At 41.7% G+C, this 23444-nt stretch overlaps 1 protein-coding gene across 3 annotated transcripts in view; it reads right to left on the reverse strand.

Moving 5' to 3' along the window:
• Positions 1-22875, reverse strand: part of TPD52 (tumor protein D52) — a 168005-nt gene extending 145130 nt beyond the window's left edge. For all 3 annotated transcript variants that reach the window (XM_053558589.1, XM_053558588.1, XM_053558586.1), the window contains exon 1: positions 22643-22875. In XM_053558589.1, coding sequence (XP_053414564.1) covers positions 22643-22661 — 19 coding nt within the window. In that variant the 5' untranslated portion in view covers positions 22662-22875. The remainder of the gene's footprint in view (positions 1-22642) is intronic.
• Between the last annotated feature and the right edge of the window lie 569 nt (positions 22876-23444).

A 23444-nucleotide genomic window follows, 5' to 3' on the forward strand; every position in this document is an offset into this window, starting at 1 on the left:
CCTTGGCACAGAATTTCTATAGAGAGACTCAAATTGTTAAACTAATAGAGGATTACGTTATTTTAGTTTACAATTAATAATTTTAAATGTTTCCACTAAGCTTTGAATCATGACACAAATGCACATACAAAAAGAACCAAATTACCTTTGAAATAGTAATGAAATTAATTAATAATAAACGAACAAACAAGAAATCCATTTCAGGGTTTTTTTCCTATTACTCCTACAGACAAAAAAATTAATACTAATAGGACACACAAAACATTAAAACATAAAGGCTGTCTGGAAAGCATCCAGCTATATGAAAAATAGAAATCAAAAATGGATGGATACTGTCCAGACAGCCCTCATATATTGAACAAATCCATGAAATTCATTATGAAAAAGCAAAACTATTAGCATGACAACAAAAATGCTTCAGTTCCATTTTATGACCCCAAATGAAGAATGATGAAAAGAGAAAGTAGAAAAGGGAAATTCAGTGAAGAAAAAAGACAGAAAAAGAGAGAGAGGCTAAGAGAAAGAGAAAAAGCAAAGACAAGAGACAGAAGTTCTGAGAGAAATGAACACACTAAGAGGAAAATAAGGAAACGGATAGAGTGACAGGTGATTTGAGGGTCTGTTCCATTTTGGACTGCAGAAGATTCACAAAGTCATCAAGTACACTTTGAAAAGTCAGTTGCTTCATCAGACTTCCCTGCTTTTCCAATGTAACATCATAATGATAGTTGCCATCATGAAAGGAATAATTTGACAAAGAGAATATTGTCTGTAGTGACCATAGCCCAGATCAAAGCACACCAGGGAATTGGCTTTTGGGACTGATGTCCTCTCTTGAGAGCTTAAAAAATAAATAAATAAATAAGGAAGTTTGGAAAGGGATTGTAATGCTGAGGAAAATAAGTTTCTAAACCAAGAAAAATCTGTCATATTATCTTTAACATTAGTCAAAATCTCTATTGAATCCCTGAAGCAATCAACAATAGCAATTCATTTAAAATCACCAGGAGAGGAGGACTTGGCAGATAGGTTTCTCTTTCAAAACTGACCTAAAGAAAAGAGTGGACCAACCTTCAGGTTGGGGAAAACGCTACTCTGGAATCAAAATTATTTCTCAAAAGTACCAGAAGCTGCACAAATCAATTCTAGCACTAAGACACTTCATGAATTCACAACTTCAGGTTTGTGGCTGGGTGCAGTGGCTCAGATCTGTAATCCTGGCACTCTAGAGGATGAGAGTGGCCAAGGCAGGAGGATTGCTTGAACTCAGGATTTTGAGACCAGCCTGAGCAAGAGCAAGACCCTGTCTCTACTAAAAAATAGAAAAACTAGCTGGTCATACTGGTGGGCAACTGGAGTCTCAGCTCCTAGAGAGACTGAGGCAAGAGGAATCCTTGATCCTAAGTGTTTGAGGTTGCTGTGAGAGAGAACGATACCACAGCACTCTATTCTGTCTCAAAAAACAACTTCAGCTTTGCCCTGAGAACTCACTGCTTAAAATTTAACAATCACAGCATTGCTACAATTTCACCTAAATGTCACCTCTAAGCTAAATTGCTTCTCTGGCTAGCATACCATCAGGAAGAGAATAATACTTTCATTCTGCAAATCTTTATTAAGTACTTGTTCTCTGCAAGAATGTTACACATTAAAGTGAATTATTGTTTATTGACATAAGCTTCTTTAAGGTCAAACTCTACGATATCACTATTAAAATACATTTTTCATAGCCAGGCGTTGTGGCGGGCACCTGTAGTCCCAGCTACTCGGGAGGCTGAGGCAACAGAATCGCTTAAGCCCAGGAGCTGGATGTTGCTGTGAGCTGTGTGAGGCCACGGTACTCTACCGAGGGCCATCAAGTGAGACTCTGTCTCTACAAAAAAAAAAATAATAATACATTTTTCATTGAAAGCATCATAACCAAAACTGGTGGCAAATCCATTAATTCTCCTTCAACACTGCTTTCTTTTCACTTTACAAACACATACAAATGCAAAAGTACTCATTCTCTTCACTTTAGAACTTAAAAACAACACTCCACACAGGCAAGCTTACATCACCATCATGTAATTCAAATTTCCCTTCAAAACACCACTTGGTTGCCTCCCCTTACCATACGGATGGACCCTGAATATACATACCAGCCCTCCCATTCTCCTTGACCACATTCAATCCATGGAGCTTGAATCCTTCAGCATTATCCACCACAGGGTAACCTCACCAAAGCCAGTTTCTAATCTTCCCTTCATCCTACTCGGCATCTCCATAGCCTTTGAAAGTCTAACTCCTTGTTTCTCAATGTGTATCTTTCTTTTCCCAATCCAAGATGGTGGCAATCTATTCTTGCTTCTCTGTTCTACTTTATTTCCTAGACCATCTCAACAATGTAATAGCTTCAAATATCACCCATGCTAAGGCCTCCCAAACCTTGATATCCTGTCCAGCTTTCTCTCCTAGAGGTCCATATTTCACCCCTGAACCTATCCAGAAAGACATCCCACAAGATGGTTTTAAACCATGTGCACAGGCCATCTCATCAGACTCCTCAAGTCAGTGTAAAGAGGAACTTCTACAAACTATGAGGTGAAAACATGAATTAACATACAAAGGAAAAAGTCACCAGACTAACAGCAGACTTCTTAACAGACACATCTCAAGCCAGAAAGAAATGGGGTCTATCTTTAGTCTCCTCACCACAGCATAAATGTCAGCCAAGAATTTTGCAAAACTAAGTTTCATAAATGAAGGAGAAATAGTCTTTCCCAGGTAAGCACACACCAAGGGGATTTGTCACCACTAGACATCCCATACAAGAAACGCTTAAAAGGAAACAAAACAATTGATACTCATCAGGGTAAAAATACCCGAAAGTTTAAATTCACAGTTCTTATAAAACATAACACAAGGGAGAGAATAAACAAACTAGAGAACAAAATGATGACCAGAACAGTATCTCATATATCAATACTAACATTAAATGTGAATGGTCTTAATGCCGCCCTTAAGAGATACAGATTGCCTAAATGGATAAAAAAAAAAAAACAAAACAAAACAAAACACAAATATATGCTGTCTCCAAGAAACCTATTTAACTCACACAGATTCTCACAGATTCAAAGTAAAAGAATAAAAAAAAAAATATTCCATGCAGGCCAGGTACAGTGGCTCATAACTGTAATCTTAGCACTCTGGGAGGCCAAGGCAGAAGAATCACTTGAGGTCAGTAGTTTAAGACCACAATGAGGAGAGAGCAAAATGGCGGCCAAGTAACAGCTTCCTTGCATCTGGGCACCGTGAGTCTGGGGAGATAGGACTCCAGGCATCTCTGGCTGGTGGGATCTGCCTATCATCATCCCTGTGAGGATACAGGGAGTCAGCCAGAGACTTCTGGACCCCAAGAGGAGGACTAAAACTGTGGAAAACCAGCAAGTGGTCGCATGTGTTCAATGGGTCTAAACCCGCCCGCAACTGTAAGTTCAGTAGCAGCGAGACTGCAAACCGGAAAGGCCTTACCTGTGAACTATTTTGGAGTCTCTGGACTTGGCACTCAGTTGAACTGCATTGTGGAGAGGCTCAGCGGGAGTGCGGAGAACGTCTAGGGCCCCAGTCTGAGCCGCTGAGCCAGACGGAGCTAATAGTGTTTGGCTGTGGGCCACAGGGAGCCATTGGGAGTGATCTGCCCCGACAAGCTCCGCCCTCAGGGTCGCAGAGCTAGAATCGGGTGGGACCTCGTAACCAGCGACTGAGTAGCCTAAGGGTGGGGTATGAGCTGCCTTGCAGCCCTAACCCTCAGGGGCAGAGTGAGACTAGTTTTGGCACACTGGGTAAGTGGATAGCCACTTCAGCAGTGATTCCCGCGACAAGCACTTTCCTGGGAAAGCTTCTGCTCAGCAAGTTTACAAGTTCACAGTACCTTTTGAGAGGGCTAAAGAGAGATTTAGGGTGTCTACCTGCTGGGATTTCAGAAATAAGCAGCCTCCAGTAGTATCAGAACTCTGTGATTAACATCTCATACCCCAGAAGACTACGTGTTGCAAAGACAATACTCAACAACATACACATACTGCTTTGATTTTGGTTGTGTTTTTTTTTGCTGTTGTTTAGTTGGTTTTTTTTGTTTATTTTGATGTTGTTGGTGTTGTTTTGTTTTTTAATTTCAACGTTTTCTGTACACATCTTTTTTCTTGTCAATTTTTCTAGTTCAATTATAATTTCCCTAAACGACTTTTTCAATAACTAGAACTTCATTTTTGCTAGTGTTTCTACCGCTATTATTTGGTTTTTCACCCAATTTTATCCCACAAACTTTTCTGTTTGCTTGTTTTGGTTTGATTTATACCATTTTCGTCTTTCGTCTCTTCTTGGTGGAGATGGGTACAGTGTCTGATCAGGTTAGCAAAGAGCTGCTGACCTCAAGGGAAGCACCCAACTGGGCACCCCCAGAAGGTGGGGTTTTTTTAAGGTTGTGTCAAAGTACCATACTGTACACCTATATTGCTCTGTCTCCCTCTTTCTATGCCTCTCTTCTTTGTGTCAATATTCCTTATACCCACCCCCTCTCCTTTCTCTACTTTTTTTTTTCTTTTCATTCGTTCCTCCTTTCATTCATCCCTTTCTTGCTCTTCAACCTTCTCATTCTTCCGGTCCTGTACCAAAAGGACTCATCGAACACTTAGTCCACAGGCACGAGAACTTAAATAGCAAGAGGAAGTGAAAGGAAAATTAGGGCAAGGAAACAGATAAAAGAAATCACTCATGAGGAAGAATCAGCAGAAAACTCCAGGCAACATGAAGAACCAGTCCAGAAAAACCCACCAAGGGACCATGAGGTAGCTACTGCACAGGATTCCACCTATAAAGAAATGTTAGGAATGACAGAAAGGGAATTAAGAATACACATGATGAAAACAATGAAAAAAATCATGGAAACAATGAAGGAAACTGCTAATAAAGTGGAAAATAACAAAAAGGAAATCCAAAAACAGAATCAAATAAGAGATGAACGATATGAAGAATATAAAAAGGATATAGCAGAGCTGAAGGAACTGAAACAGTCAATTAGGGAACTTAAAGATGTAATGGAAAGTATCAGCAACAGGTTAGACCATGCAGAAGAAAGAATTTCAGAGGTAGAAGACAAAGTTCTTGAGATAACTCAGACAGTAAAACAGGCAGAAAAGAAGAGAGATAAAGCAGAACGTTCACTGTCAGAATTATGGGACTTTATGAAGGGTTCCAACATACGAGTTATAGGAATCCCAGAAGGGGAAGAAGAATGCCCAAGAGGAATGGAAGCCATACTAGAGAGAATATTATAAAAGAAAATTTCCCAAATATCACCAAAGATTCTGACACACTGCTTTCAGAGGGATATCAGACCCCAGGTCACCTCAAATCTAACGGACCTTCTCCAAGACACATTGTGATGAACCTGTCCAAAGTCAAGACAAAAAAAAAGATTCTCCCAGCTACTTAGGAGGCTGAGGCAAGAGAATTGCTTAAGCCGATGAGTTGGAGGTTGCTGTGAGCTGTGTGAGGCCACGGCACTCTACCGAGGGCCATAAAGTGAGACTCTGTCTCTACAAAAAAAAAAAAAAAGAAAAGATTCTGCAAGCTGCCAGGAGTAAGCACCAGTTGACCTACAGGGGCAAATCCATCAGAGTGACTGCAGACTTCTCTAATGAAACTTTCCAAGCAAGAAGACAATGGTCATCTACCTTTAATCTACTTAAACAGAACAATTTCCAGCCCAGAATTCTGTACCCTTGCTAAGCTAAGGTTAAAAACTGACGGAGAAGGGCGGTGCCTGTGGCTCAGTGAGTAGGGCGCCGGCCCCATATGCCAAGGGTGGCGGGTTCAAACCCAGCCCCGGCCAAACTGCAACAAAAAAATAGCCAGGCGTTGTGGCGGGCACCTGTAGTCCCAGCTGCACGGGAGGCTGAGGCAAGGGAATTGTGTAAGCCCAAGAGTTAGAGGTTGCTGTGAGCCGAGTGACGCCACGGCACTCTACCCGAGGGCGGTACAGTGGGACTCTGTCATAACAAAAAAAAAAAAAAAAAATTTGACGGAGAAATCAAATCATTTACGGATATACAAACATTGAGGAAATTCGCCACAACAAGACCAGCTCTACAGGAAATACTTCAACCTGTTCTACACACTGACCATCACAATGGATCAGCAGCAAAGTAAGAACTCAGAAATTAAAGGACAGAACCTAACCTCCACACTGATGCAAAAGATAAAACTAAGCAATGGACTCTCACAAAATAAGATGAATAAAATACTACCATACTTATCAATTATCTCAATAAATGTTAATGGCTTGAATTCCCCACTGAAGAGACATAGATTGGTTGACTGGATTAAAAAACACAAGCCATCCATTTGCTGTCTGCAAGAAACACACCTGGCTCAAAAGACAAATTAAAGCTCCGAGTCAAGGGTTGGAAGACAATTTTTCAGGCAAATGGAATTCAGAAGAAAAGAGGAGCTATAATCTTATTTTCAGATACATGTGGATTTAAAGCAACTAAAGTCAAAAAAGACAAAGATGGTCACTTTATATTGGTCAAGGGAAAAATACAAGAAGACATTTCAATTCTAAATATTTATGCACCCAATTTAAATGCTCCCAGATTCTTGAAACAGACCTTACTCAGTCTGAGCAATATGATATCTGATAATGCCATAATAACAGAGGACTTTAACACTCCTCTTACAGAGCTGGACAGATCCTCTAAACAGAAATTAAACAAAGATATAAGAGATTTAAATGAGACCCTAGAACAACTGTGCTTGATAGACGCATATAGACAGTCCATCCCAAAGATAAAGAATATACACTCTTCTCATCAACCCATGGAACATTCCCTAAAATTGATCATATCCTGGGACACAAAACAAATATCAACAGAATCAAAAGAATTGAAATTTTACCTTGTATCTTCTCAGACCATATGGCACTAAAGGTGGAACTCAACTCTAACAAAAACGCTCGACCCCACACAAAGGCATGGAAATTAAACAACCTTCTGTTGAATAACAGATGGGTGCAGGAAGAAATACAACAGGAAATCATTAACTTCCTTGAGCATAACAACAATGAAGACACAAGCTACCAAAACCTGCGGGATACTGCAAAAGCAAGTTTGAGAAGAAAATTTATCGCTTTAGACGCCAACATTCGAAAAACAGAAAGAGAGCGCATCAACAATCTCACAAGGCATCTTACGAAATTGGAAAAAGAAGAACAATCTAAGCCTAAACTCAGTAGAAAAAAAGAAATACCCAAAATCAAATCAGAGATCAGTGAAATTGAAAACAAAAGAATCATTCAGAAAATTAATGAAACAAGGAGTTGGTTTTTTGAAAAAATAAATAAAATAGATAAACCATTGGCCAGACTAACGAGAAATAGAAAAGTAAAATCTCTAGTAACCTCAATCAGAAATGATAAAGGGGAAATAACAACTGATCCCACAGAGATACAAGAGATCATCTCTGAATACTACCAGAAACTCTATGCCCAGAAATTTGACAATGGGAAGGAAATGGATCAATATTTGGAATCACACCCTCTCCCTAGACTTACCCAGGAAGAAATAGACCTCCTGAACAGACCAATTTCAAGCACTGAGATCAAAGAAACAATAAAAAATCTTCCAACCAAAAAAATGCCCTGGTCCAGATGGCTTCACACCAGAATTCTATCAAACCTTCAAGGAAGAGCTTACTCCTGTACTGAAGAAATTATTCCAAAAAATTGAGGAAGAAGGAATCTTCCCCCAACACATTCTATGAAGCAAACATCACCCTGATACCAAAACCAGGAAAAGACCCAAACAAAGAGGAGAATTTCAGACCAATCTCACTCATGAATATAGATGCAAAAATTCTCAGCAAAATCCTAGCCAACAGATTACAGCTTATCATCAAAAAAGTCATTCATCATGATCAAGTAGGCTTCATCCCAGGGATGCAAGGCTGGTTTAACATACGCAAGTCCATAAACGTTATCCACCATATTAACAGAGGCAAAAATAAAGATTATATGATCCTCTCAATAGATGCAGAAAAAGCATTTGATAAAATCCAGCATCCTTTTCTAATTAGAACACTGAAGATTATAGGCATAGGTGGCACATTTCTTTTCTTTTTTTTTTTGTAGAGACAGAGTCTCACTTTATGGCCCTTGGTAGAGTGCCGTGGCCTCACACAGCTCACAGCAACCTCCAACTCCTGGGCTTAAGCGATTCTCCTGCCTCAGCCTCCAAGTAGCTGGGACTACAGGCACCCACCACAACGCCCAGCTATTTTTTGGTTGCAGTTCTGCCGGGGCTGGGTTTGAACCCGCCACCCTCGGTATATGGGGCCGGCGCCTTACCGACTGAGCCACAGGCGCCGCCCATTTCTAAAACTGATTGAAGCTATCTATGACCAACCCACAGCTAATATTTTACTGAATGGAGTAAAACTGAAAGCTTTTCCTCTTAGAACTGGAACCATGGCGGCGCCTGTGGCTCAGTGAGTAGGGTGCCGGCCCCATATGCTGAGGGTGGCGGGTTCAAACCCAGCCCCAGCCAAACTGCAACAAAAAAATAGCCGGGCGTTGTGGCGGGCGCCTGTAGTCCCAGCTGCTTGGGAGGCTGAGGCAAGAGAATCGGGTGAGCCCAAGAGTTAGAGGTTGCTGTGAGCCGTGTGACGCCACGGCACTCTACCCGAGGGCGGTACAGTGAGACTCTGTCTCTACAAAAAAAAAAAAAAAAAAAAAGAACTGGAGCCAGACAAGGTTGTCCTCTGTCACCTTTACTATTCAACATAGTGCTAGAAGTTCTAGCCAATACAATTAGGCAAGACAAGGAAATAAAGGGAATCCAACTAGGAGCAGAGGAGGTCAAACTCTCCCTCTTTGCTGACGACATGATCTTATACTTAGAGAACCCCAAAGACTCAACCACAAGACTCCTAGAAGTCATCAAAAAATACAGTAATGTTTCAGGATATAAAATCGATGTCCACCAGTCAGTAGCCTTTGTATACACCAATAACAGTGAAGATGAGAAGCTAATTAAGGACACAACTCCCTTCACCATAGTTTCAAAGAAAATGAAATACCTAGGAACATACCTAACGAAGGAGGTGAAGGACCTCTATAAAGAAAATTATGGGGCGGCGCCTGTGGCTCAGTAGGTAAGGCGCCGGCCCCATATACCGAGGGTGGTGGGTTCAAACCCGGCCCCGGCCAAACTGCAACCAAAAAATAGCCAGGCGTTGTGGTGGGCGCCTGTACTCCCAGCTACTCAGGAGGCTGAGGCAAGAGAATCACTTAAGCCCAGGAGTTGGAGGTTGCTGTGAGGTGTGTGAGGCCACGGCACTCTACCGAGGGCCATAAAATGAGACTCTGTCTCTACAAAAAAAAGAAAAAGAAAATTATGAAATCCTCAGAAAGGAAATAGCAGAGGATATTAACAAATGGAAGAACATACCATGCTCATGGATGGGAAGAATCAACATTGTTAAAATGTCTATACTTCCGAAAGCAACCTATCTATTCAATGCCATTCCTATCAAAATACCAACATCGTACTTTCAAGGCTTGGAAAAAATGATTCTGCGTTTTGTATGGAACCGGAAAAAAACCCATATAGCTAAGGCAGTTCTGAGTAATAAAAATAAAGCTGGGGGCAGATTTTAGCCTGTACTACAAAGCCATAGTGGTCTTAGTAATAAAAATTAGTCTGTACTACAAAGCCATAGTGGTTCTTAGTAATAAAAATAAAGCTGGGGGCAGATTTTAGTCTGTACTGCAAAGCCATAGTGGTCAACACAGCATGGTACTGGCACAAAAATAGAGACACAGACACTTGGAATTGAATTGAAAACCAAGAAATGAAACTAACATCTTACAACCACCTAATCTTCAATAAACCAAACAAGAACATACCTTGGGGGAAAGACTCCCTATTCAATAAATGGTGCTGAGAGAACTGGATATCCACATGTAAAAGACTGAAACTGGACCCACACCTTTCCCCACTCACAAAAATTGATTCCAAATGGATAAAGGACTTAAATTTAAGGCATGAAACAATAAAAATCCTCAAAGAAAGCATAGGAAAAACACTGGAAGATATTGGCCTGCGTGGGGAAGACTTCATGAAGAAGACTGCCATGGCAATTGCAACAACAACAAAAATAAACAAATGGGACTTCATTAAACTGAAAAGCTTCTGTACAGCTAAGGACACAATAACCAAAGCAAAGAGACAACCTACACAATGGGAAAGGATATTTGCATATTTTCAATCAGACAAAAGCTTGATAACCAGGATCTATAGAGAACTCAAATTAATCCACATGAAAAAAGCCAACAAGCCCTTATGTCAATGGGCAAGAGACATGAATAGAACTTTCTATAAAGATGACAGACGAATGGCTAACAAACATATGAAAAAATGTTCATCATCTCTATATATTAGAGAAATGGAAATCAAAACAACCCTGAGATATCATCTAACCCCAGTGAGAATGGCCCACATCACAAAATCTCAAAACTGCAGATGCTGGCGTGGATGTGGAGCGAAGGGAACACTTTTACACTGCTGGTGGGACTGCAAACTAGTACAACCTTTTTGGAAGGAAGTATGGAGAAACCTCAAAGCACTCAACCTAGACCTCCCATTCGATCCTGCAATCCCATTACTGGGCATCTACCCAGAAGGAAAAAAATCCTTTTATCATAAGGACACTTGTACTAGACTGTTTATGGCAGCTCAATTTACCATTGCCAAAATGTGGAAACAGCCTAAATGCCCACCAACCCAGGAATGGATTAACAAGCTGTGGTATATGTATACCATGGAATACTATTCAGCTATTAAAAAAAATGGAGACTTTACATCCTTCGTATTAACCTGGATGGAAGTGGAAGACATTATTCTTAGTAAAGCATCACAAAAATGGAGAAGCATGAATCCTATGTACTCAATCTTGATATGAGGACAATTAATGACAATTAGTTTATGGGGGGGAAGCAGAAAGAGGGATGGAGGGAGGAGGGTGGGGCCCTAGTGTGTGTCACACTTTATGGGGGCAAGACATGATTGCAAGAGGGACTTTACCTAACAATTGCAATCAGTGTAACTGGCTTATTGTACCCTCAATGAATCCCCAACAATAAAAAAAAAAAAAAAAAAAGACCAGACTGAGCAAGAGCAAGACCCCATCTGTACTAAAAGTAGAAAATTAGCTGGGTGTGGCAGTACATGCCAATAGTCCCAACTATTCAGGAGGCTGGGGCAGGAAGATCTACTTGAGCCTAGGAGTTCAAGGCTACAGTGAACTAGTATGGCACCTCTGTACTCTACCCAGGGTGACAGTCTGAGACTATCTCAAAAAAAATTCTTTTTTCCCCCAAAAAGCTTAAGTAGCTACTCTCAAATCAGATAAAATAGACTCTAAGTCAACAATCATAAAAAAAAAAGACAAAGATGATCATTACATAAAAATATACACTGCACATAAACAGAACTCTAGAACAGTGGACTTAACAGATATAAATAGACCATTCTATCCAAAAACTGCAGAATATACATTTTTCTCATTAGCACATGGGACATTTTTCAAGACAGATCATATATTAGACCTTAAAACAAGTTTCATCAAATTTAGAAAAACTAAGATCACATCATGTATCTTCTCAGACTACAGTGGAATAGAACTAGAAATCACTCCAAGAGAAACTCTCAAAACTACAAAAAATGGTAATTAAACAAACTACTGGTAAACAATCCATGGGTTACTGACAAAATCAAAACAGAAATTGAAAATTTTTTCAAATTGTACAACAAAGGTGACCCAACTGTTAAAAATCTATAGAATACAAAAAAAGCAGCTCTAAGAGGAAAGTTCATAGCCTTAAATGTTTCCAACAAAAAAGACAGAAAGATCACAAATTCAAATCCTAATGTCACACCTCAAGGAAATAGAAAAAAATCAAACCAAACCCATAACTAGCGGAAGGAAAGAAGTAACAAAGCTCAGATCAAAACTAAACAAAATGGGGCCAGGTGCAGTGGCTCATGCCTATAATCCTAGCACTTTGGGAGGCCAAGGTGGGTGGACTGCTTGAGCTCAGGAGTTTGAGACCAGCCTGAGCAAGAGCAAGACCCCATCTCTAAAAACAGCCGGGTGTTGTGGCGGGCACCTATAGTCCTAGCTTCTTGGAAGGCTGAGACCAGGGAACCACTTGAGCCCAGGAGTTTGAGGTTGCAGGGAGCTATGATGCCACGGCACTCTACCAAGGGCAACATAATGAGATTGTGTCAAAAAAAAAAAAAAGAAAGAAAGGAAGGAAGAAAAGAAAGAAAGGAGGAAAGGAAGGAAGGAGGGAGGGAGGAAGGGAAGGAAGGGAGGGAGGGAGGGAGGGAAGGGAGGGAGGGAGGGAGGAGAAACTGAACAAAATGGAAAATAAAATGGAACAAAAAAATATAAAAGATCAATGAAATAAATAATTGGTTCTTTGAAAAAGTAAGGAAAATCAATAGACCACTGGCTGGATTAACCAGAAATAGAAAAGAGGAGCTCAAAGAAGCTCAATAAGAAATGAAAAAGGAGACATTACAACTGATACCACAGAAATACAAAATATGGTCTGACTACTGCAAAAACCTCTACTCACACAAACTAGAAAATCTAGAGAAAATGAATAAATTCTTGGAAAAACACAACTTCCCAAGCCTGAATCAGGCAGAAATAGAGACCAATAGTGATATTTAAAAAGTAATAAAAAATCTCCCAACAACAAAGAAAAAGGCTCAATCCAGACAGGTTGATAACCAAATTCTACCAGACCTACAAAGAACTGGCACCCACTCTACTGAAACTGTTCCAGTAACACTGAAAAGGGGGGAACCCTCCCCAGCTCATTCCCCGAAGCCAATTTTACCTTGACACAAAAGTCAGCGAAAGACACAACAAAAAAGGAAAACTGCAGACCAATATCCCTTATGAACATAGATGCAAAAATCCTCAACAAAATACTAGCAAACCAAATTCAATAACATAACAAAAAGACAATCCATGATCAGGGAGGCTTCAACCCAGGGATCAAGGATGGTTCAATATACACAAATAAATAAATGTGATTCACCACATAAACAGAAGTTACAAACAATGACCACAGGATCATTTTAATGGATTCAGAAAAAGCATTCAATTAAATCCAGCACTCAATCCTGATAAAAACCCTCAACAAACTAAGCTTAGAAGGAACATACTTCCAAATAATAAAAGCTATATATGACAAACCCACAGCCAAAATCATAATGGGAAAAATTGAAATCATTGCCCCTAAGAAATGGAACAAGGGCGCCCACTGTCACCACCTCTAGTCAACACTGTACTAAAGTCCTAGCAAAGCAATCAAGCAAGAGAAAGAAATAAAGGTCATCCAATCCAAGAAGGAGAAAGTCAAACTATCCCTGCTTGCTGATGATGTGATCTGGTATCTATAAAACCCTAAAGATTCGGCGTGGCGCCCATAGCTCAGCAAGTAGGGTGCCAGCCACATACACCAAGGCTGGCAGGTTCAAGCCTGCCCCGGGCCTGCTAAACAACAACTGCAACCAAAACATAGCCGGGCGTTGTGGCAGGCACCTGTAGTCCCAGCTACTCGGAAGGCTGAGGCAAGAGAATTGCTTAAGCCCAAGAGTTTGCTGTGAGGCCACTGCACTCTACTGAGGGTGACATAGTGAGACTGTGTAAAAAAAAAAAAAAAAAAAAACCCAACTAAAGATTCCACTTAAAAGACTCCTAGAATGAATAAATTCGGCAAACTTCAAATAAATTCGGCAAAAACTCCTAGAATGAATAAATTCGACTCTGTGTAAAAAAAAAAAAAAAAAAAAAAAAACTAAAGATTCCACTTAAAGACTCCTAGAATTAATAAGTTCGGCAAACATCAAGGTACAAAATCAATGCACACAAATCAGTAGCATTTGTGTAACAGACTGAGAGTCAAATCAATGCAAAACAAACAAACAAAAAGTGCACGTATCTGTTGATACTCTTCCCACCAAAATGTGGTCTAATTTCCCTCTTCTTGAATATGGACTAGCTTTTGTGATATATTTCTAACTACAAGAATAAGATAGAAGTGACACCATGTGACTTCCAAGACCAGGTCATAAAAAGCCACACAATTTGCAGCTGCATCTCTTAGGAGCCCTAGGCTAACATGGAAGAAGTCCGGGCACCCTGAGGCTGCATGCCAGAGACCAGACAGACAGAGACAATTGCCCAAGGAGCCTCAGCTGCTGAGACTTCTCAGTGTCAACAGCCCATCACATGAGGAAGCCTTCAGATTTCTAAAGCTGAACACCCATACACTGAGCATCTGCTCATCCCTTGCAGAATACAACCCCAATTCCTGATCTTCACACACACAATCCTTTACACTCCCCTAGGGATCATCGCCAGCCCCAAGGAATTTCTGAAGATTCACAAACACTTATTTGCCCTTTCACACCTCTGTACTCTTTCACAAGTTGAATCTTCTTACCAAATCCCTTTCCTCAGAGTCCTTCCTTCTCTCACCACTTACAAAAATTCCTACTTAGCTTTTGTCTTAATCAGTCCAGGCTGCTAAAATGCCAAAGACTGGTTAGTTTAAACAACATTTACTTCTCAGAACTCTAGAAGATGAAGCTTGTTTTGAGACCAAGGTGCCAGCTATTCTGTTCCTTAGGGCCCTTTTCCCAATTTGCAGATAGCTGCTGCTAGGGTCTGAATGCCGGTGCCCCACCCCAAAATTCATATGTTGTATGCCCACTGTGGTAGTATTAAGAGGTGGGGCATTTAAGAGGTGATGAGGGTCATTTAGGTCACATATCTATAATCAACTGATTTTTGACAAAAGTGCCAAGAACATTCATTGGGGAAAAGACAATCTCGTCAATAAATGGTGCTGGAAAAACTGGATATCCATTCTCAGAAAAATGAAACTACATTAAAAGAGACAGAGACTTTACATCTTCTGTATTAACCTGGATTGAGTTGGAACACATTCTTCTTAGTAAAGCATCACAAGAATGAAGAACCAAGAATCCAATGGACTAGATTCTAATATGAAGGTTGTTAATGACCTAATACATGGTGAAGGGTAGGGGAATGAGGGAGCAGGGAGTGGGGAGGAGGGTGGGGGGATTACGGTGTATGGAACACCTCTTGGGGGCCGGGCACAATTATAAGAGGGAATTTACCTAACAAATGCAATCAGTGTAACCTAATTCTTTGTACCCTCAATAAATCCCAAACAATAAAAAAAGAAAAATGAAACTAAACTCCCACCTCTTACCCTATATAAAAATCAACTCAAAATGAATCAAAGATCTAAACGTTAAGACCCCAAACTATAAAAATACTAGAAGAAAACATAGGGGAAATGCTTCAGGGGTCTGGGAAAAGATTTTATGAAAAAGATCTCAAAGCACAGGCAACAAAAGCAGAAATAAACAAATAAGGATTATATTAAACTACAAAGCTGCTGCTGTACAGTAAAGGAAACACAGAGTGAAAAGGTAACCTACAAAACAGGAGAAAAGGGCGGCACCTGTGGCTCAGTGGGTAGGGTGCCGGCCCCATACACCAAGCATGGCGGGTTCGAACCCGGCCCCGGCCAAACTGCAACAAAAAAAAAATCTATCTCCAAAATGGGAGAAAGTATTTTCAAACCACAGTAGAACCTCCATTGTTGTCCATCTCCCTACACTGACCACCTCCTTAAGTTGACCTAATTTTTTCACAGATCAGACATGCACCACATGTACTATGGCCTAATTCCTTATGTCAAACACCTCTGTATGTTGACCAGTTTGTTACAGTCCCTTGGGTGGTCAACTTATAGAAGTTCTACTGTATTTATCTGTCAGGGATTAATATCCAGCATAAACAAGGAACTCAAACATCTCAACAGCAAAAAAACAATCCAATGAAAAAGTATACAAATGGTCCGAATAGACATTTCTCAAAAAAAAAAAAAAAGACAAGCAAATGGCCAACAAATATATAAAAAAATGTTCAATACCATTAATCATCAAGGCAATACAAATCAAAACTACAATGAGGCTACTGTCTCATCTCAGCTCAGTATGGCCATTATTAGAAAAACAAAAAATAGCAAATGCTGGTGAGGATACAGAGAAAAGGGAACTCTCATATTCTGTTCATGGGAATGTAAACTAGCAAACTATGGAGAACAGTATGGAGATTTCTCCAAAAACTACAAACAGAACTCACATACGATCCAGCAATCCCACTACTGGGCACTTACCCAAAGGAAAGGAAATCAGTATATCGAAGAGACATCTTCACCCCCATGTTTACTACAGTACTCTTCATGATAGCTAAAATACAGAAGCAACCTAGGTGCCTAACGAAGAATAACCAGATAAAGAAAATGTGGTATATATACAAAATGGAACATTATTCAGCCACTAGAAAAATGAAATCCTATCATTCACAGCAACAAGGATGGAACCAGAGGACATTATGTCAAGTGAGATAAACCAGAACAGAAAAGTTAAACATCACATGTTGTCACTTACATGTAAAAGCAAAAAAAATTGATCTCATAGAAATAAAAAGTAGAAATTTTCTCTAGGAGTAGGTTGCTCAAAAAGAAAAAAGAAACGAAAAGTACAACAGCAGGTGCTAGAGGCTGGGAAGGTACAAATGGGGACAGATTTGTTTAAGGATACAAAATTGCAGTGAGATGGAAGAAAAAGTTCTAGAGTTCTATAGCAGAGGGTCCCCACCTTTTTGGCACAAGGGACCAGTTTTATGGAAGACAATTTTTCCGTGGAAGGAGTGAGGGGGTTGCAGGGTGGAGCTCAGGCAGTGATGGGGTAACAGAGAATGGGGGAATGGTGCAGCTGTAAATACAAATGAAGCTGGTCACTGCCCAACACTCATCTCCTGCTGTGTGCCAATTCCTAAGTTTCAAGGAAGATAATTTTTCCAAAGACAATTTTTCCATGGAGGTGGAGGGAAGGAGGCAAGGGAAAAGGGGGAGCTCTGTGGCCCAACTCCTGCTGGGGAACACAGTTCCATACCACTGTAATATGACGATAGTTAACAACAAAATATAGTTTGAAATAGCTACAAATAAGATAGTGAAAATTTCCAGCACAAAGAAATGATAAATGGGGCAGCGCCTGTGGCTCAGTGAGTACTGCGCCAGTCCAAAATATGGAGGGTGGCACAGGTTCGAAACTGGCCCCGGCCAAACTGCAACAAAAAATAGCTGGGCATTGTGGTGGGCACCCGTAGTCCCAGCTGCTCGGGAGGCTGAGGCAAGAGAATCACCTAAGCCCAAGAGCTGGAGGTTGCTGTGAGCTGGGACACCACAATACTCCACGGAGGGTGACATAGTGAGACTCTGTCTCTAAAAAAAAAAAAAAGAAATGACAAATGTTTACAATGATAAATATGCTAATTACCCTGATCAGATCACTGAAACATCACTAGGTACCCCCTTAAATATGTATAATTATTATATGTCAATTTAAAAAATAAAGGAAAAACAGCTCGGTGCCTGTAGCTCAGTGGCTAGGGCGCCAGCCACATACACGGGAGCTGGCAGGTTCAAACCCAGCACAGGCCTGCCAAACAAAATGACAACTACAACCAAAAAATGGCCCAGCTTTGTGGCAGGTGCCTATTATCCCAGCTACTTGGGAGGCTGAGATAAGAGAATTGCTTAAGCCCAAGAATTGGAGGTTGCTGTGAGCTGTGATGCCACGAACTCTACCGAGGGCGACCTAATGACACTCTGTCTCAAAAAATAAAAAAATAAAAAAGGGAAGTTACAAAATGGGATATTCAGTAAGAGATTGTGTGATTTGTTTGTTTAAAAGGAGAGATACATGGACAGGTGTAAATCAATATGTTAATTATGATTTTTTTCAAAGGAGGATTACAAGTGATTTTATTTCCTTTTTCTACCTCAATATTTCTAATTTTTTAAAACTGAACAACTATTCTTAGGCACCAAAAAGCATTTTTACATTCTAACTTCTTTTAAGCCTCCACCAAATATTAAAATCCCTTAATCACTTGAACCTTTTTCTAATAAAAATACGTTACTGAAAGTATGGTTTCAGTACAGCTGGTACCCATTCAGTTTAAATAAAATTTGAGACTGTCTCAGAAGAGAAATCTTTACACTAGTCAACAATTAAAGCAAAAATAATCAACCCCAAAAGGAAACCGAAATAATCTTAGCCTACGACAAAAGGCTCCAGTAACACTGAAGGTTAGGGATTTGAGTGTCCTTTTTTGTTTTGAACTGTGAGTACATTTGTTTTTATTGCATGCATAGATTATTCTGTTTTGAGATCCTGCTAAAAGATCACAGCCCCTCCTACCACTCAGCTTTCTCCCCTAGAGACCAGGCGGCTGCTGCATAAAAATAAATGCAGGAAGTGAAGAAGAGCTGACAAAGACATTAACACCATATGGAAATTGAGACACTGATGACCAAATAAATTAGTTGTACCCACAGCCTTGCCAGCAGACCTCAGAATTGTAACCATTCTTCTCTACATTTGCTTTACTTTTAAATAAATGACATCCTACATTTTTCTTCTAAGGTAAAATTACAGTACTGACTTTATAGTGACATGTGATTGTATTACTACTCTGTTTGAAGCCATTCCCTCTCCCTAGTTTTTTGGCCCCAGCAACCTTTCCTCTTCCTCTTAAAATATGTGTTTTCTTTTTCATTCAAATTAGTAAAATGTTGGGTGACTGTTACTTTGCTATAATAGTGCTAAACTAAAGTAGACAAACATGAGAGTGCTCAGTATAAATATTTATTCAGCCCCATTAGAAGTAGACAGGAGGGTTTTTTTAACCAATGTATGCTCTAGTTAGCATGCACTGCTCTTTGAAAGTAGGAAATACCACGCACGTTAAATATGCTGTACTGGGCTTAATGCTTAGAAACTCTTGAAAGGCATGGTGCAATTTAACACATTTAAATCACTTGATGTTTATTGAACTCTCAATATAAGCAGGGTATTATGTGCAAGGTCTGGGTAGAAGACAAAGTAGAAAAATAGTAGTATCTCGGCCTGATACTACCAGCATTAGAATACATGATAAACTCAGTGCTGGTTTTTAAACTTTATACCTCTGTTAAACAAAATCAGTATAAGAATAGATTTTGACAACTTTATATAAGAAGGTTTAAGAGAAATTTCAATAGAGAAATGAACTGAAGACGAGAGGTAGGCTATTTATTTTTGCATCTAGGGTTGTACTAGTGTTTTATTAAGGGACAAATGGAAGAAAACTCCACGCATGTAAAAAAAAATAAAGTTGAACAAATCCTACAAATTTCTGATTGGCTTTAAATACTTATAAAAAATCATAATTCAAGAGACAGTCCCGGAGTATAAACCTTATTTCAGCTACACAGATGCTACTGAATCAGGTTTAAAAATCCCCAGTTCCACTTTTTTTCACCTTAAGACAGGAATCTCACCAGATTCACCAAGCCAGTTCAAAACCTTGTCAGTTAATTTACCCTTTAAGCTCAACACGGCCTTAGCAGCAACTTTCTTTACCTAACCAGAGTTCTGCATCTTGAGAATAGAGAGGGGATAAAAAGAAGAGGAGAAAATTGGAAAGAGAATAACTTGGGGGAGGGACATAGAGGTTCCAGGAGCAGTAACCTGCTCTTGAGTGCTTTTCCCTTTCATCTAAGGCAGTTACAAACATTTCTGAGCCCCTGCTATGTACCTGGGAACATAAAGATGAAAAGGCAGATCATAAGAGTTTGGAAGCAAAAGTGCAAGGAAAAGCCACGTGGTTCCAACACAGCAAAGCTCCAGATTAAATCAGCTGACCTTCCCAAAGCAGATGATTCCTCTTCCATGCTGAGCAGAGTCCTCCATGTTGAGAGGGTGGATTTCCCTGGCCCATAAGCCAGGACAATTAAAAACAAGACTAACATGAGTAACACATAACCCAACCAAAGAAAACATCTGAAAATTATAGACTCATAAGCCAAAGAACTGACAGAATATGTCTCAGAAGTAGACACTTCAGAAAAAAGAAAAAGTCCTATAGAAACCACACAAAAGTATATCAGCAAACTGGAATAATGAAGTTGTATCACCCAAGCTAGAACACAAAATTTATTAAAACTAGTCACTCCGTTCACCTAAATCAAACACAACTATTCAGTCTACTTTGACAGGTACCAAACAGTTATGCTAAAAACATAATTATGTTAAAAATGACGATGTAGGCTTGGCGCCTGTAGCTCAATGGCTAGGGCACCAGTCACATATACTGGAGCTGGTGGGTTCGAATCCAGCCCCGGCCTGCCAAACAATAACTACAGCCAAAACTAGCTGGGCCAAGTTGTGGCGGGCGCCTGTAGTCCCAGCTGCTTGGGAGGTTAAGGCAAGAGAATCACTTAAGCCCAAGAGTTTGAGGTTGCTGTGAGCTGTGATGCCATATTACTCTACCCAGGGTGACAGCTTGTGACTCAGTCTCAAAAAAAAATGATGTAAAACAGATTAGTATTAAAATATGTATGTACACTCTTGCCCCCATGCCCCCTTTAAAAACCTGACCCACATTAAGAAGCTTATACTAGGGCGGCGCCTGTGGCTCAGTGGGTAGGGTGCCGGCCCCATATGCCGAGGGTGGTGGGTTCAAACCCGGCCCCGGCCAAACTGCAACCAAAAAATAGCCGGGCGTTGTGGCGGGCGCCTGTAGTCCCAGCTACTCAGGAGGCTGAGGCAAGAGAATCGCTTAAGCCCAGGAGTTGGAGGTTGCTGTGAGCTGTGTGAGGCCACGGTACTCTACAGAGGGCCATAAAGTGAGACTGTCTCTACAAAAAAAAAAAAAAAAAAGAAGCTTATACTACATAATAATGTCAATATGAATATATGCATAAAGTACATTGTAGATAATGTTTATAAGCACTGGAGTTTTAAGTGTTTATAAGCATGCACATGTTAAGTAAGAAATTAATTTGAAGGGTGAGGAAAGAGGAAGGGTTGAAAGGCTCCAGTAATCCTGATCAAAAGTAAAATACAAAATAGTACATATGGAATATGGTTTTATTTACATAAAAATTCACACATGAGGCAACACTGGGGGCGGGGGGAGTTAAATATGGTTAACATTGTGTCAGCGCTGAAAACAGGAGTGATTCCTATCCTCAGCCCCAATGTCACCTTATCTTTTTTTTTTTTTTTTTTGTAGAGACAGAGTCTCACTTTACCGCCTTCAGTAGAGTGCCACAGGACTCACAGCAACAATGTCACAGGACTCACAGCAACCTCCAGCTCTTGGGCTTCCACGATTCTCCTGTCTCAGCCTCCCGAGCAGCTGGGACTACAGGCGCCTGCCACAACGCCCCGCTATTTTTTGGTTGCAGTTCAGCCGGGGCTGGGTTTGAACCCGCCACCCTCGGTATATGAGGCCGGCGCCCTATTATATATCTTCTTTTTTTTTTTTTTTTTGGTAGAGACAGAGTCTCACTTTATCACCCTGGTAGAGTGCCGTGGCGTCACACAGCTCACAGCAACCTCCAACTCCTGGGCTTAAGCGATTCTCTTGCCTCAGCCTCCCAAGTAGCTGGGACTATAGGCGCCCACCACAACGCCCGGCTATTTTTTTGTTATTGCCGTTTGGCCGGGGCCAGGTTTGAACCCGCCACCCTCGCCATATGGGGCCGGCGCCCTACCAGCTGAGCCACAGGCGCCGCCCTATGTATCTTTTTTAAAGCATCCCACACCTGTGTTAGAGTCATCGGTTTGTCAGGAGCAGAGATCTCCAAGATATTTAAATCTGAAAACGATGCCCTACTATTACTACCGCTCAATGATTTTCTATTCAGGGCAATTTTACTTGATTTACTGTCTGAAGAGAGGAGTGCGTCCAAAGCTACGGTAAATTAGACCATGGGTTTTGCGTTGTGGGGTATCAACTTAACCGGTAAAAGAATATGAAACACGCCCTCCCCACAAATAAACTCATAGGCATCACCATTTGGTGCCACTTGGTATGTTAAACATGTGCGTCCAAAACCGTCGCCATAGGATCAAATGCCACCAAAAACCCGTCTTAACTTAGAGGAGGGCAGAACGTCTTAATATTGGAGCGCCGGAAGGGGGAGGGTCAGGTTCCCAGGATGAAGATCGACAGCGATCCAGGGTCCTCAGTTTCTCGGTTCCTGTCACTTAGATGAGCTGGCTGTACTGCACTCTTTCGCGCGGCTTTCGGTACCCAAAGCCCAAAGCGCATCACGACGGTAGCCCCAGCCCTGCAAGCCTGGCGCCAGCCCCTTCGGCCCTTCGCCGCCTCCCAGACCCTTCTCTGTCTCTCTGTCTCTGTACACACACACGCGCGCGCGCGCGCGCGCGGCCCCATCTGCCAGCTCCCGCCGCCGGAGCCGCTCCCTCCAGCTCGGCTGCCCCAGGATTCCGGATCTGGATCCGGGAGGCGCAACTTGCCGCCGGGCCCAGAAGGCTCGGCACCTGCTCCGGCTCCCGGCCGCGGGCAGCCCCGCGCAGAGCCCGCGCCCCGCAGCCGCGGCGCCCGCGGGGCTCGCCCTCACCTTGCTCGCCGGGCTCCATGGCTCCCGCCCGCCGCCTCGCGTCCTCTGCGCCTCCGCCGCCCGCAGCCCGTCCCGGCTCGGACCGCCCGCCGCGCCGCGCTGACCCAAGCTCCTCCTCGGCTCCGTCGGCGACTCCCGCGAAGTCCCCACCCCCAGAGGCGTCCGACGCGGCGGCGCCGCCCGCTCCGGCGGGGCGCGCCTTCCCCGGGCGTCACCCAACCACCTGACCCGGCCGACCGGTGCGCTCCGCCACGTCGGCCAGGACGGGCGCTGCCGGGCCGGGAGGGCCGGGCGTGCCCGGGCTCGGCTCCGGCAGGAAATCGGCCCACAGCGGGGAAGGGGAGGACGGCGAGGAGAGGGACTCCAGCGTGCAGGCTGCGGGAGACTGCGTGGGAACCGGTGGCGTTTACCTTTAGCCGTCAAGTTATTTATAAAATCAAAAGTTTCCACTGAGGCTTTAGAGATGCTCTTTCCCTGCCTATGCGAGCACGTGCCCTCATGCACTTACGGATAGAAAACACTGGAAGGTTGTTTCTACATGCCCGTGGCTCCTTTTTCTCTACGTTCTTCATATTCTTTTATTACCTAAATAATAAGCTGTGGTATCTTTAGGTCAAAAATCAGCAAAAGCAAAAATTACAAAAATCTCTTGAAAAATTATGTGGTCCTGTCTTTTCATAGAAAGTGTGGATGTTTTTTAGTTGTCAAATTAGGAAGATGTGTAGTATATAATAAAAATATGACTGTTTCAAGGGTAGAACTGAAATGAATTAAATCAAATGAAATAAATTAACCAAAAGGC

Source organism: Nycticebus coucang, chromosome 13, assembly GCF_027406575.1.
Source record: "Nycticebus coucang isolate mNycCou1 chromosome 13, mNycCou1.pri, whole genome shotgun sequence".
Classification (NCBI taxonomy): domain Eukaryota; kingdom Metazoa; phylum Chordata; class Mammalia; order Primates; family Lorisidae; genus Nycticebus; species Nycticebus coucang.